We start from the raw sequence: 13,624 nt of genomic DNA on the forward strand, positions 1-13,624 counted from the left end.
AAAAAAAAACCATGAGCGTTCTGTTAAGCACAACAGCAACCAGTCCAAAACCACAAGGCCAACAAAATTCCCCACCCTTCATGTTTTTTTGCCTTTCTCTCGATTCAATTCCGTATGGGAGCACCAAGAATTCCACCAAGGTTCTATAAACATCCGCACAAGGTCCTTCGACTCATCGCTACTAATTACACTCCCTACAAGCTGAGGTAATCAACCCCCAGCCCAAAGCTCCCTGGCCTCCAACAATGCTGGGATGCAACGCAGCAGTGAGAAGAGACCTTCAAGTCATGGCAGCTACCAAAAATATCTCTGAAAGAATAGGCACGCCCTCTCACCTTGGCCCTGTGCGCACAACCCAGCTGCAGCAAAAATGCTCCCACGGGAGGCGGAAATGCCGGAGTTCTGAACACGTGGAGAGCCGCTCGATCTGTGCAAAATGAGACACGCTCGACTGCCGGAAAGTGCATGCAGCCTCGCGGTTCAGTGCTGCTATTGCGCGCATGAGCTGTTGCTTGACTTCGATTCTTCCAGGATCCGGTCCATGTATCTGCGGAACTTCTCGGCTTGGGGCCCGGGTCTTACGATGTTGACGTTGCTCCACTGGGAACATGGATCACTGAACCATCTCTTCCTGCCTGTGCACCACGCTCCAGGAACAGGTCTGTGACGCCACCGCTGGAGTATTTTCTCATCAATCCTGTCCAACAGATACTCTTTCTCTCGGAACTTCCTAGCAAAGGGCACTCCGCTCTCCACTATCTCCTCATAATGTGTAATGTTTAGAAACCGGGGTTCCATCTGAGGCGGGTCGTCCCAGGCCACGTACCGCAAGTCATTGTTCACCGTGAAGTTACGGAAGTCCGAGTTGCACGCGACCGAGTGGAAATAACCTTCCAGAGGCAGCATCACGTTGGTGAAGTACATGAGAAGGGTTCGAGGGAGGTTCTCCCATCCGAAAATGCAGTACTCTATAAACCGCCGGTTTAGAATGACCCAAGGAGAACCTATCAGAAATGGAACACATATAAGGATGAAAAGTATTTGGTCGAAAGGAAGGACGGGGAAGTAGAAGCAGAGGTATAATAATAATACCTGTGAAGAATTTGAAACCATCTGGAGTCGCCCGTTTCTCTGTGGATTGGAAGAACTGATTCCTGCCAGCCAGGTATATCCCAGCATCTACTATGACTGGTTGCACTCTCTGAGACCTGCAACAATATATTGGTGAAACTAATACCAGTGCGGCTAAATTCTTACTAAGTTCAGATAGTACGTACTCTTTCCATCCAATATCACTAGTGTGATCGATGAAGTTGAGGTGCCTTGGCACAGACGAGAAGACATGAATCAGGTCTGCAGCAAGCGAAAACATAGAAGACCATAAATACCAGAGAAGTCAGGAGCACTCAAGCTCCATTAACTACCATAAAGTTTCATCAGTTGAGACATTCACACATGCGCAAAGGTAAAGTGTATACGTCAAACTTAAATAACTCCAGACTGACGATAAGTAAATTTTTTCTTAAATCACCCTAGCAACATAACAAAACCAAGCGCAGATCAATAGTGTGGGTTCAACAGGACTTAGGAAAGAGAGAATAAGATACGAGGAGGAAGGTCTGGGAGAATTACATATGCATGTTGGGGCTAGCATGTTACATACATTTTCTGTGGGAAAAGATACAAGAGACCTATCGTATATGAGAAGAAAAAATATATGACGAGGTCCAGGCAAGGATAACTGCAGTATGTGGACATTCTACTTACTGTACTATGTGAAAGATAACTGGTAAAATGTATTAATAAATACCAGATTATTACTATGTTAAAGCAAGCTAACCCCAGAAAAAAATTTGAAGTACAGTACATTACGGTCAAGCTAGGGAACAAGTATATGAGTAAGAGAGTAACAGCAGCACGTAACTTCTAAGTATGCAGTGAATCTATGATAGATGATTTTCACTTTTAAGTGACTGTGTTGCGTTTCCGCAATGGCTTTGGGAGGAAGATGTGGGCACATGACCACTTTGGGAGGAAGAAACACAAAAGGGGACTCTCAGGACTCAATTAAGTTGCTGTGTCTTTTGTCTGATCCATCAGTCATGTTTGCTTCAAATTTAAGGTTTCCTCATGCACAACTCATGGATTTCGGGACTGAAGGAAACACACAAGATTCATTTCTCAACTGTATGCCGATATTTTTTCCCTACATTTTTTAAAATTCCTTTTTATTTATTCAATTTCACCAAAGACCCCCTTATTTGTTAGAAACAACTTCCCTAGACGATCAGCATAAATGAAACATGAATGCACCTAGATGTTGTCAATTAGCGTCATATGCTCTGTAAAAAATGGGTGATTGCTACATGCCCGAAACAAAGCTACTGCTAGAGTGTTGCGTACAGCTGACATGTTTGATGAGCTTCAATATGAAGAGAAGACCGGAGATAGGTAATTCAGTGGGTTTGGGCTTGACAACATGAAGCAGGAACACAGCAATTGACGAAAACAAGATGTCAAACTATATTTAGTAGTAATATATATTGTGGTATACTACGTTCCTGTCAAGGGCAGCTTTCGTACCAGTGCCTAAAAACATTGTAAACAAGTACAAATACTCCGTTGCTACAAGTCAGCCAAACATAGATAATTATGCATCTAATACTAGTAATTGTACAATGTGACAGCAAGCATTAAACAGCACTTAAACAAAGCAGCGTCACAAGACAGATTTAATTCCGGGGACTACAGCAACAGCTCAACCGAACTGCCGAAAATGTCCCTTCGCAGCTCGACAATTGAAGAAAGAAACGCCTCCCGAATCCCCAAAGCAAGGCACCCGTCAGATTTGCGCTAGATCCGGACAGCGCAAGGAACTTCCCAAACTGATTGTGCTAGATTGGGGGAGGACTGACATTTGGAATCTTACCGTCCTGGGTGAGGAGGGGGTAATCGGCGGCGCTGAGCGTGACGAACCAGTCCCACTCGGCGTCGAGCCGGAGCAGGGCGGCGGCGGCGCGGAGCGTGGCGGCGAGGCCGGAGGAGCCCATGGGGGTGCCCGCGGCGGGGCGGCCGACGACGTCGACGTTCCCGAAGGCTGTGATTGCGGGGGCGGCCCGCGCGACGGCGGCGGCGAGGTCGAGGCGCTCGGCCTCGGGCGCGTCCGCGGAGAGGTGGAGCAGGTACTGGTTCCGGGGGTGGTAGACGGCGAGGAGCAGGCGCAGGAGCCTGCGGCCATCGCCGCGGCCGCCCGAGAGCAGGTAGGCGAAGGAGGGGGGCGCGGCGGCCCCGCGGCGCACGTAGGAGGGCGGCGGGAGGCGCGCGAAGAGCGCGGAGGAGGCCGAGTAGCCCGAGAGCGCCGAGAGGAAGAGCATGAGCGAGACGAAGGAGACGGAGACCAGCGGCAGCAGCCACTTGTCCGCTGCCCCCATCGCCGGCCCCGCCTCCGAGCCGAGCAGAGCAGGCGGGAGCTGCGCTACGAAGCAGCGCTGAGCTTCAGCTAGTCGGCCGCGCGCGGGAGCAGGCAGGCGTCAACGCCGCGGCGCCCGGGGCTCCGGCGGGGTGGTGCTGCTGCTGCTGGGGCGCGGGATCGCTGCTAGGGTTTGGCGGCGAGATCGCATCGGGGGTGGGAATGGCGGGCGAGATCGGCAGCTCGATCTCCTCTGCCTCTCTCTCTCTCTCTCGCGTACGTTTCTCTCTCTCTCTCTCTCTGCCTGCCAGGCCTCGCGTACGGAGGTGGGAGAGAGAGCGTGAGGCGCCTGTCGCTATGTACCGGCGCCAACCCAAGTCGACGCGTCGACGCGGCCGCCGTAGTCCCCATGACATGCCGGCCCTACAGGAATGGACCCGCACGTCAGTGGTGGCAGGGCAGACGGGCTTGGGTCGCGTGGCAGCTGGGGGGAGGCGGGCAGAGGGAGCGGGGAGTTGTCGGATGGGGCGAGCGAACGGCGCTTGCTTCGGGCCGACGACGCTGGCGCGTGGGCCACGTCGGGGTGCCGCCACCGCGCGGTAAAGAATCAGGAATCCATCGGGTGGGGGTGGGTAGGTAGGTGGTGGGGATTAGGGGGATGGTATCCATGGACCGTGGCCGCCGTGTCAGTGAAGGTTATCGTCGTGGGGCCCGGGTGCAAATTTTAATTTTAGTTTTTTGCGTGGGATGGGAGGGGTGCAAAACTTTAACCGCTAGTGTTTGTCCCGCGCGCGTGCGCAGCATTGACGTAAGTACGTACGTCTTTGCTTAATTAGTGTAACTAAGACGACTTTGCGTGTAGTTGTTCCTCGGCCTAATGTGGCCGCTAAAGTACTGCTCCTCCCTACTAGTGTAGGCGATCTCTTCCTCCCTTTCTACCGAAACCCTGCCTCCTTTTTCTCCCTCTTTTCGAATTGAGTCTCTATCGCTTTGCTGCGTGACAACAAGTTAGCTGAAACGACCCCTGCCAACCATACCATCTTGGATGAACCCATCACGCTCGAAGCTCCGCTGGATCCTTTCCCTCCCCTCGCGCAAAGCCGGCGGCTAGGGTAAAGTTCTCCTCCTCCCCTCCTCCAAGCTTCGTCGTCGGGTCAGCCTGCGGATTCTTCTTTCATCTGCTCGCCGTTTCCGACGACCGGTGATGGGGAGGAGAAATCCGGTGCCTCGGCTTTGGCTAGTGCTTTAGATTATGTTTTGTAGTCATCGCGGAGTCGGTGCTCGAACGGATGGCGGCACTTCGTCGTCGGGTTGGTCTTTCGGTCTTTGACCCTTCTCGAATTCGTCTGTCAAGGCGGAGTCGACGGAGCTCCGGCGCGGATTCCTTCCATCTTCATGGGGCGACGAGGTTAGGGTTTCTCCCCGTGCGTGCGCGGTGATGAGATCTGGTGTCAGAAGCTTTGGATCAATTCAAGAGTTCAACGGCGACAACTTTGGCTCCAGGGCGCTAGTCCCTAGCGGCATGTGCAGAAAGACTTCTCAACTATCATCAATAAAGTCAGACCAGCTCCAATATGGAAGCAGCTTGCTATTGGAGCGTTAGCAGTAGTGGTCGCTCAATGGTCTAGGAACATCGATGTAGTTTTTATTATATTTGTGCTGATTTATACTTCGATGAACTTTTATATTTGATTGCGTATTTCTTAAGAAAGAAAAACCCAGCATGCTTAGTTCTGAATTTCCTTTTTGCTTTTTTTTTCGAGCAACGGAGATAGGACCTCGCCCTTTTTCTTCCTCTTTTCAAATTGAGTCTCTATCGCTTTGCTGCAAGCTTGTTGTGTGACGTCAGGTTAGCTGAAAACAACCCCTGCCAACCATACCATCTTCGATGAACCCATCACGCTCAAAGCTCCGCTGGATCTTTATCCTCCCCTCACACAAAGACGACTAGGTAAAGTTCTCTTTCCCTTCTGCACCGACCAACCCATGAATTCTCTTTTGATCTTCGATCCTTGACGAATTTGTTCGTCAAGATGGAATCGATGGAGCTTCGACGTAGGTTAGAGTTCCTCGTTGTGCATGCGTCACGATGAAATCTGTTGTTAGGCACTTTAGATCGATTCAATGGTTCAACGACGACGACTTTGGCTCTAGGGCACAGGTCCTTAGAGACACGTGTGCGAAGACTTGTTAGCTGTCATCAACAAAGTCAGGCCGGCTTCGGTATGGGAGCGGCAACACGGGCGCGTCGATGTCTCGTTCTGGTGATGGTATCGTTCGATGGTTCAGGGACCTTGTGTAACATTTACTTTTGATTAACTTTTATAATATGCGTACTAAGAAGAGAAAAACACACCCTCATTTCCGACTTTTTCTTCTTGTTTTTCTTTTTAACATAGTAGTACACAAGTAAGCGCACATTTCTGAATTTTCTTCTTGCTGTTAAACAAACAGTTTTAGGTGGGAGGGGCGATCTACGTTGACTGCCCGCGCTTTAGAAATCTGATTACTACTCAATCACGGCTTGTTCTTTTGCGCGGGGGCAACGGCTACTCCACTCCACTCCACTCGCGGACTCCAGAACAGCCACATGGACCACGACGTGGATCTGATCTTCCTTTTTTTGTGGTTTTTTTTTTTTTTGAGAAAATTTTGTTAGGGGTGGACCCGATCTCCTTTGTTCGAACCTGTCGTTCGCTTCGGATGCGACGGCCCAGCGTGACAAGCGTAAGCTCCCAAGGCCCTGCCGTCCTGACGACCGGCCCAGCGGCGGCCCAGGTCGCCGATGGCAACGCTCCCTCTCTCTCCCCATCCCATGCCATGCCGCAACAAACTAACCACCACCACACAACGCGCCTCGCTGGAGCTGGACGAGGAAGGACGACGAGGCTTAAGCCCGAGGGCGCGGCTAAACCCCTCCTCCTCCTCCTCCGCTCGTCGCCGGTCGCCGCGGGATGGAGATCAAGGGGCTGGGCCAGCTCCTGGCGGCGCTGGCCGCCGCGCTCTTCCTGCGGGTCGTCGCCGCGGGGGCCGGCCCCGCCCTCCTCCCGCCCGCGGAGGAGGAGGAGGAGGACGCGGAGGCCGGCGAGGGGGGAGGCGGCGGCGGGGTGCGCCCGGTGGCCATCCGGTGGGCCCGCATCACCTGCGCCCTCAAGAACAAGCGCGGGGACATGGTGAGTCGCTCTGGTTGACGCCGCCCTCCCTCTCCAACTCTCTGCTCGCCGGAGTCCCGCGGCCGAACACCTTGCGCGCGCGCGCATTGGTCTCGTCTCTCTCTCGTGCTACAATGGTTGGAGGCGCAGGATAGTGTGGGGCCACGTTCGGCTGGTCTGAGTGGCTCGCGCTGGGCCCTGCTGGGGCGTCGACTGGTTGACTCAGTGATGTGTCAGTGGCACTCGACAGTGAGGCCATACTGTTAATAGGTCAACCTGCATAATTTTGCGTGGGCCGAGCGTTGTCTGAATCTTCCAGAGTATGCACACCCTACATTGTTCATCAATGTGCTGCATCGTGAAATTTTGAGTTGGAACGATTCAGAGTAAGCACACCCCTACAATGTGACCCTGGGATGTAGCAGCGGCAACAGTGAGGCCAAACTGTTACTGTGGGACAAGTTGCATAACTTTGCGTGGGCTAACCCGTTGTCTGAACCTTCCAGAGTATGCAAACCCTGTATGTATTGTTTGTGATGTGTTGTGTGATTTTGGCAGGCAAGGTTCTTGCTGTCGAATCTGTCCGGGGAGGCGAAACCGGGGAGGTTGCTAGCGCTCATGGGGCCGTCAGGGTCCGGCAAGACGACGCTGCTCAATGTGCTGGCAGGGCAGCTCGCGGCGTCGCCTTCCTTGCACCTCTCGGGCTTTCTCTATGTCAATGGCCAGCCTATGTCGCAGGGCGGTTATAAGTAAGCTATGCTGATTCCAATTGGGGTCTCATCTTCTTGCAAACGTTTGTGGAATAGAAACTCATGTTATAAGTGTTACGTTCCGTAGGATCGCTTATGTGAGGCAAGAAGACATTTTCTTCTCACAGCTCACGGTGCGGGAAACACTCTCCCTTGCCGCTGAACTCCAGCTTCCCGACACCATGTCTCCTGAGAGGAAGGAGAAGTATGTTAATGATCTCTTGTTTCGCCTTGGATTGGTAAGTTATCGATGAATGGCTGATGGCAACATAGTTTGGTTGTTCCTTTTTCATAGGGGAACCTTACACAGTTGTTGGATGAATTTACAGGGAACTTACATGATTGTTGGATGATCAATATATGTCACTCTTAGTTCAATTTGATTTGTATTTTATATAGTATTATAATTATGTATTCATTTCTTTTTGATGAAAGGTCAACTCTGCCGATTCTATTGTGGGTGATGCAAAAGTACGCGGAATTAGTGGTGGTGAAAAGAAGCGCCTCTCGCTTGCATGTGAACTGATTGCAAGTCCTTCAGTCATCTTTGCGGATGAACCAACAACAGGTATTTTACCTGATTACTACTATTTCCTTACGTTCCCTGGTTTGGATTGGCCTTTCATTTTACTTCTGTATAGTTATTATAGTTAGATTTACTTGCACGGCAGCAAATGCTTGGTCACTTCTTCCACTTAGCAAATGTATGTAAATAGATAGTGATATACAGAAACTTAATGAAAAATAGTAACACATAAACCCACTTCACTGAAATGGAAGGTTAACTGTGATTACATGGCACCTTGACAATGTCGTGGCCTTCCCAAAGGGCAAGGAGGTTGCTGCCTGGTTATTCCCGTAAAAAAACATCATGGTAATCCTATAGAAGTACATGATGACTGTAAAAAAGATATTCCCTGCTTGTACTGTCACCAACCTAAGTATTGCCCACGACCCTATGAAGGAAATTGATAGACTGTTCTTGCTGTTAAGCTTCATGCACTAGCCAACGCAACCAAAAGTCCGAACTGATGGAAAGGGCTAGGCAATCCACATATACACTTCAACACTTGCAACTTTCTGTTTTAAGTGGGATCCCTTATTAAGTGTTGAATTCATGTGAATCAGTTTTTGCTTTTCTGAGATCCTATCCTGAATATTTATTAGACTTTTTTAATCGCTTGGTATGACAGCTATAAAATATGAACTGATAACACATGAACTCTTTTAGGCCTTGATGCATTCCAGGCAGAGAAGGTGATGGAGACCCTTAGACAACTTGCAGAAGATGGACACACTGTGATATGCTCTATACACCAGCCGAGGGGTTCAGTCTATAGCAAATTTGATGACATTGTGCTACTGTCAGAGGGAGAAGTTGTATATATGGGGCCTGCAAAAGAGGAACCTCTTAAATACTTTGCATCATTAGGGTTGTTATTCTGTCATCACTTACATCCCTTTCTGGCATTCAATCTTTTTTGAAACATAATATTTTCCATGATTTCTAGTACATATCTTGAATGTATGTGCTGCACTTGTTTTGTTTATAATACAGTTACCAGAGCTAAATTAATACCAAGGCATAGATTGGATTTTGGTAACACATCTCAGTCATTGTGTATTTGACACCGTAGCATGTCACGATCACTTCATTATAAACATGGATATGGTGATGTGTCAACATTTTAGTATTATCCATGTGGCCAACACGTACCGAAGCAAGTGTTGCATAAGTAGGCATAGAGAGAGAGGGGGGGGGGGGGGGGGTATTCCATCCCTAGGCATACATTAGTACTTCATGTTTTCAGCAGTTCAGGTTCTATTGTACATTTCATTTTTCACACTTGCTTCAAGCTTAAGTACTTCTTCATTTTACCATATGTATCCCTGTTAGGAGAGCCCTTAAATCGAACATTCGCGATGCTGGAATTTTTTACAGTGTGACTGATGTTTGTTTAGCTGTTTATGCCGTGAAACATACTTCAGGCCTATTTTAACTGCTTAAGTTTTGGCCTACATCTCATTCTGCGCATTCTGCACCTGTACATTACTGATTAATGATTTGAGTTTGTTTACTTCATCAGGTACCAGTGCCCAGATCATGAGAACCCTGCCGAGTTCTTGGCTGATCTCATTTCCACTGATTATAGCTCAGCCGAAAGTGTACAGTCATCACAGAAAAGGATTGAGAACCTAATTGATGAATTTACAAATAAGGTTCTGATTACTGAATTTAACAGTCCAGTAACACAATCAGAGGGCTCTGAATTTTCTACCAAACTTGCTCAGAAGTCTACTAGAAAGCAAAGACGTGGTTGGTGGAGACAATTTCGTTTGCTGTTCAAGAGAGCATGGATGCAGGTTTTCCCTAAACCTTGTTTGATAGTGTCTTCCAGCTTTTGACCCCTTTAATATCTTTTTCCTACTTCTGCCTTTAAACACGTTGATAGGTTATTTTGCATATGTGTTTAGTGTAAAATAAATCAAACCTATGCTGTACCAAATTTAGGAGATCTATCTTTTCAATATTTGCTGTATGTTGACACTGGTGGCATAATTGTGCTTTCACCAAGTCTGTGGCTCATATAGATGTCATACCTAACTACTGCATGAAATAAGCAAGTAAACAAGAAAACGGCTCTTGATGCTAACAAAGCAAATTGAAGAAAACACAATTAGCTTGAGTAGCTTCAAGATATCTGAGCTTAGCTGCCTAAAATCTAAATGGTGTTACCTGAAGATTGACTATCACCCTTTCATTAGTTGATTGTGAGAAGTATTTCAGGCTTTTCGTGATGGACCAACAAACAAAGTGAGAGCAAGAATGTCTGTTGCTTCAGCAATTATATTTGGATCAGTGTTCTGGCGAATGGGGAAAACTCAAACTTCCATACAGGATAGGATGGGACTTCTTCAGGTAGAATATCTTGAATCTATGGAACATACACATTCTGATATTTGATTTATCTTGTCAATGTTCCCATTTTGTCTTAAAGAAAGTTTCTTTGAAATAAATGCCTGAGCTCTTCTTCATATTGTTCTGTTTCCTTCCATTTCATGAGTTAGGTGGCTGCCATAAACACAGCAATGGCTGCTCTGACAAAGACGGTGGGAGTTTTTCCAAAAGAACGTGCTATAGTTGACAGGGAACGAGCAAAAGGTTCGTATGCACTAGGACCATATCTCTCATCTAAGCTGCTGGCCGAGATTCCTATTGGAGCAGCATTTCCGTTGATATTTGGATCCATCCTCTATCCAATGGCTAAACTTCATCCAACAATTTCTAGGTCAGTATTATCCCCAAATCAAAGTTTAATGTGTTGTGCGGCACCATAATTACATGCCAGATGGTAGAATTTGACACGGTTTAGCTTATGCATATTCCTAACAATTATTTCATGCTCTGTATTCAGATTTGCCAAGTTCTGTGGCATCGTGACTGTTGAATCGTTTGCGGCATCAGCCATGGGTCTTACAGTGGGAGCAATCGCTCCTACAACCGAGGCTGCGATGGCTCTTGGGCCATCCCTTATGACGGTGTTCATCGTCTTTGGAGGATACTATGTGAACCCTGATAACACCCCCGTCATCTTCCGCTGGATCCCAAAAGCATCTCTGATCAGATGGTAATACTCAATCTTCTGCTACCTAGGTGCCTCCCTAGCATAGCGTGGGACAGCTAACATCTGGATATCCCTTTGCTTCTATTTTTTCAGGGCTTTTCAAGGACTTTGCATTAATGAGTTCAAGGGTCTGCAGTTTGAGCACCAACATTCTTACGATGTTCAAACTGGAGAACAGGTATGGCACATTCATGTGAAAGGCAGTTTTACTGCCACCAAATTACAGAACTTGGTCAAGGAAATATTGTTTAATCAGGGATGATATTTGAGTAATGATGTATGGAAACAAAGAAAAAGCTCATATGCTCTAAACATATATAAGTACTGGATGGCTACTTATACTCCCTTCGTTCCTAAATGTAAAACGTCTTACATTATGGGATGGAGGGAGTAGATGTCAAGGGCTCAAGGCTAATAGCTCATTCCCATCTATTTCTACCGAGAGATAAATATGCCTGTTTGAACACATGCTTCTCTGTGGCAGGCCCTGGAGAGATTTTCGCTGGGAGGAATCCGCATCGCCGACACGCTGGCTGCGCAGGGCAGGATCCTGATGTTCTGGTACTGGCTGACCTACCTCCTCCTGAAGAAAAACAAACCGAGGTACCAGCAGCTCCTGCCGCCCTCCGAGGAAGATCAAAGTAAGCAGCAGACGGAGTAGGCGTAATCATTATTTGCGTCATATTTGTTCTGTGAAGACATCATGGCAGGTAGGGCAGGCCGTGTGTTGTAGCCAGTTTCCTTTTTTTTCCTGCTTCTGTGACACTTTAAGCATCCCTCTTTGGAAGAATCAAGAGAAATAAAATCATCACGTGGATGATTCTTCTTCGCATTTGAAAAAAAGAAGAAGAGACTGGCCGTCCGTTGCAAATGTTGGGAAAGCAGCTGTTCGAGAACCCAGCCGGTGAAGTGGACCTTTCTTTTTTTTTGAGACAAGCCGGTGACTGTCTCCGTCGGGTTTTTTTTTTTTTTTGAGGGGGCCTCGTCAGCAGCCCAGCTTAATAAGGGCCAACCAGCGGTGGTCCGGCCCAATGCACTCCTACAGGCCTCATCGGCACAGCGTAATACGGGCCGACCGGTATGCCGCGAACCGTACCGTACCGCTACACTCAAAAAACAAAAATTAGTACCGTACCGCTGATGGATGAACCAGGCCCTCAGCTTATTAACTGGACAGACGGCCTATGCTCTGCGCCTCCTCCATGGTTCGAAGCACGGCTGTCAGCTGACCGAAAATTAAAAAAAGGCCTTTGCAGCGAGATTGCCTCTCGGTTCTAGGCCGCGTTGCCTCACCCAGTGTATAAGTCCACGGGCCGAATCCGATGCATACGGTCTGAAAAACAGATATGTACATAAATAAAAATCTGTATGCTCACCATGGAGCGCGCTGTGCTAGACAATAGCACAATGCTTTTTTTTTTTGGCATGACATTTGTTAGAGTTTTTTTTTGAATCAGTTTTCGTTTTCATTCATAAAAATATTCATGTATTCTAGTACTACAAAAAAGTATAAGAACATATTCATGTGGTTATGAAAATTTGTATGCATCACCGTGGGGCGTGCTATGCTAGAAAGTAGCATATTGTTTTTTTAATAATTTTATTTGAGCATTTCAAGCATGACATGTTTTTTTGCAATAATGTTTTTCTTGAGAATTATACATTTTCCAAAGCAAAAAGGAACACATCACAAATACAATGGTTGATGAAATTTTTTGTTGGCTTCAAATCTAAGATGTTCTAACTTTTTCTGAATCGGATGTCTATATGCATCCAATTCAGAATATATACTCATGTTTGTTCACTCATTTCAGCCCGTATGTTACTGAGATGACACTTTTATTGGAATATGTTTGAAAACCAAAAAAATTGGTGAGAATTATTTGGTGAACTTGATTCTCAAATCAACATGACACTTTTATTGTCAACTCAATGCCTTATTGTCTTATGTTTTGCTGTGCCAACCTAGTGCTTTATGATGCTCGAATTTTGGGAGAAACATGTGCATGTAATGCCCAAATTATTTTTACATAATGTTTCTTTTTTAACATGACAACATCATGTTTATGCTCAATTTTTATTTAAACTTATACAGTCATACAATTTGCATACCGCATTTTTATCCCGTGAGCAGCTATATTTGTGAACGCAGGAGTTAGTAATTTGTGCTGTTCACACCAATGAAAGACTTCTTTGACAATGAATGTTTTATAGCTCAATGGGTGCTCATCATTTTGTACGCCCCCCCCCCCCCCCCCCCCCCCCCCCCCACCACCACCACCCAAAAAATATTAGTCTTTATTAGGTCCTGCACTATGGCCGTTTTTGGTTTGAGGCCTGCCCTGGGCTCTGCCTGGTATTTGTTTGGATAGTGTCCTCGGAAATGAAACATCTGCCTGGCCTGGGAGTCCATGCAACGTGATTAGTCTGGTCTAGATTTAAAAAATAAAAGAAAGAAACATCCTTGACCCAGGCAACCTAGTTAGCCTCGTCCAGGCAAGTGATTTTGGATGCCTGGGCCTGCCTAGAGCAGCAGCCTGGACTTATTAATCATAGGGCTCAAGGAACAAGGCATTAGGGAAGGAATCAATTCGTTGTGTCAGACAAAAGCTGAACTTCTTAGCGCTCACCGGGCGAGGTGATCAACCAAACGGGGCTTCGCTCTACTTGCCTGACCAGCCAATCTTT

At 47.3% G+C, this 13,624-nt stretch overlaps 2 protein-coding genes across 2 annotated transcripts; one reads left to right on the forward strand and one right to left on the reverse strand.

Annotated features, from left to right (window-relative positions):
- Positions 1-3,764, reverse strand: LOC109739066 (beta-glucuronosyltransferase GlcAT14A). The gene is made up of 4 exons (XM_020298145.4): positions 2,930-3,764; positions 1,278-1,353; positions 1,093-1,208; positions 1-1,004 (listed from the first exon to the last, which is right to left on the reverse strand). The coding sequence occupies exons 1-4, from the start codon at positions 3,429-3,431 to the stop codon at positions 490-492; spliced, it is 1,209 nt and encodes a 402-aa protein (XP_020153734.1). The 5' UTR covers positions 3,432-3,764; the 3' UTR covers positions 1-489.
- A 2,464-nt stretch (positions 3,765-6,228) lies between these two features.
- Positions 6,229-11,785, forward strand: LOC109739064 (ABC transporter G family member 7). The gene is made up of 11 exons (XM_020298143.4): positions 6,229-6,582; positions 7,120-7,310; positions 7,399-7,549; positions 7,746-7,878; positions 8,542-8,743; positions 9,398-9,674; positions 10,099-10,230; positions 10,380-10,600; positions 10,727-10,939; positions 11,030-11,114; positions 11,421-11,785. Exons 1-11 carry the CDS (start codon positions 6,364-6,366, stop codon positions 11,595-11,597), a joined length of 2,001 nt encoding a protein of 666 aa, XP_020153732.1. The 5' UTR covers positions 6,229-6,363; the 3' UTR covers positions 11,598-11,785.
- Positions 11,786-13,624: the final 1,839 nt, after the last annotated feature.

This window comes from Aegilops tauschii, chromosome 3, assembly GCF_002575655.3.
Source record: "Aegilops tauschii subsp. strangulata cultivar AL8/78 chromosome 3, Aet v6.0, whole genome shotgun sequence".
Taxonomy (NCBI): Eukaryota; Viridiplantae; Streptophyta; class Magnoliopsida; order Poales; family Poaceae; genus Aegilops; species Aegilops tauschii.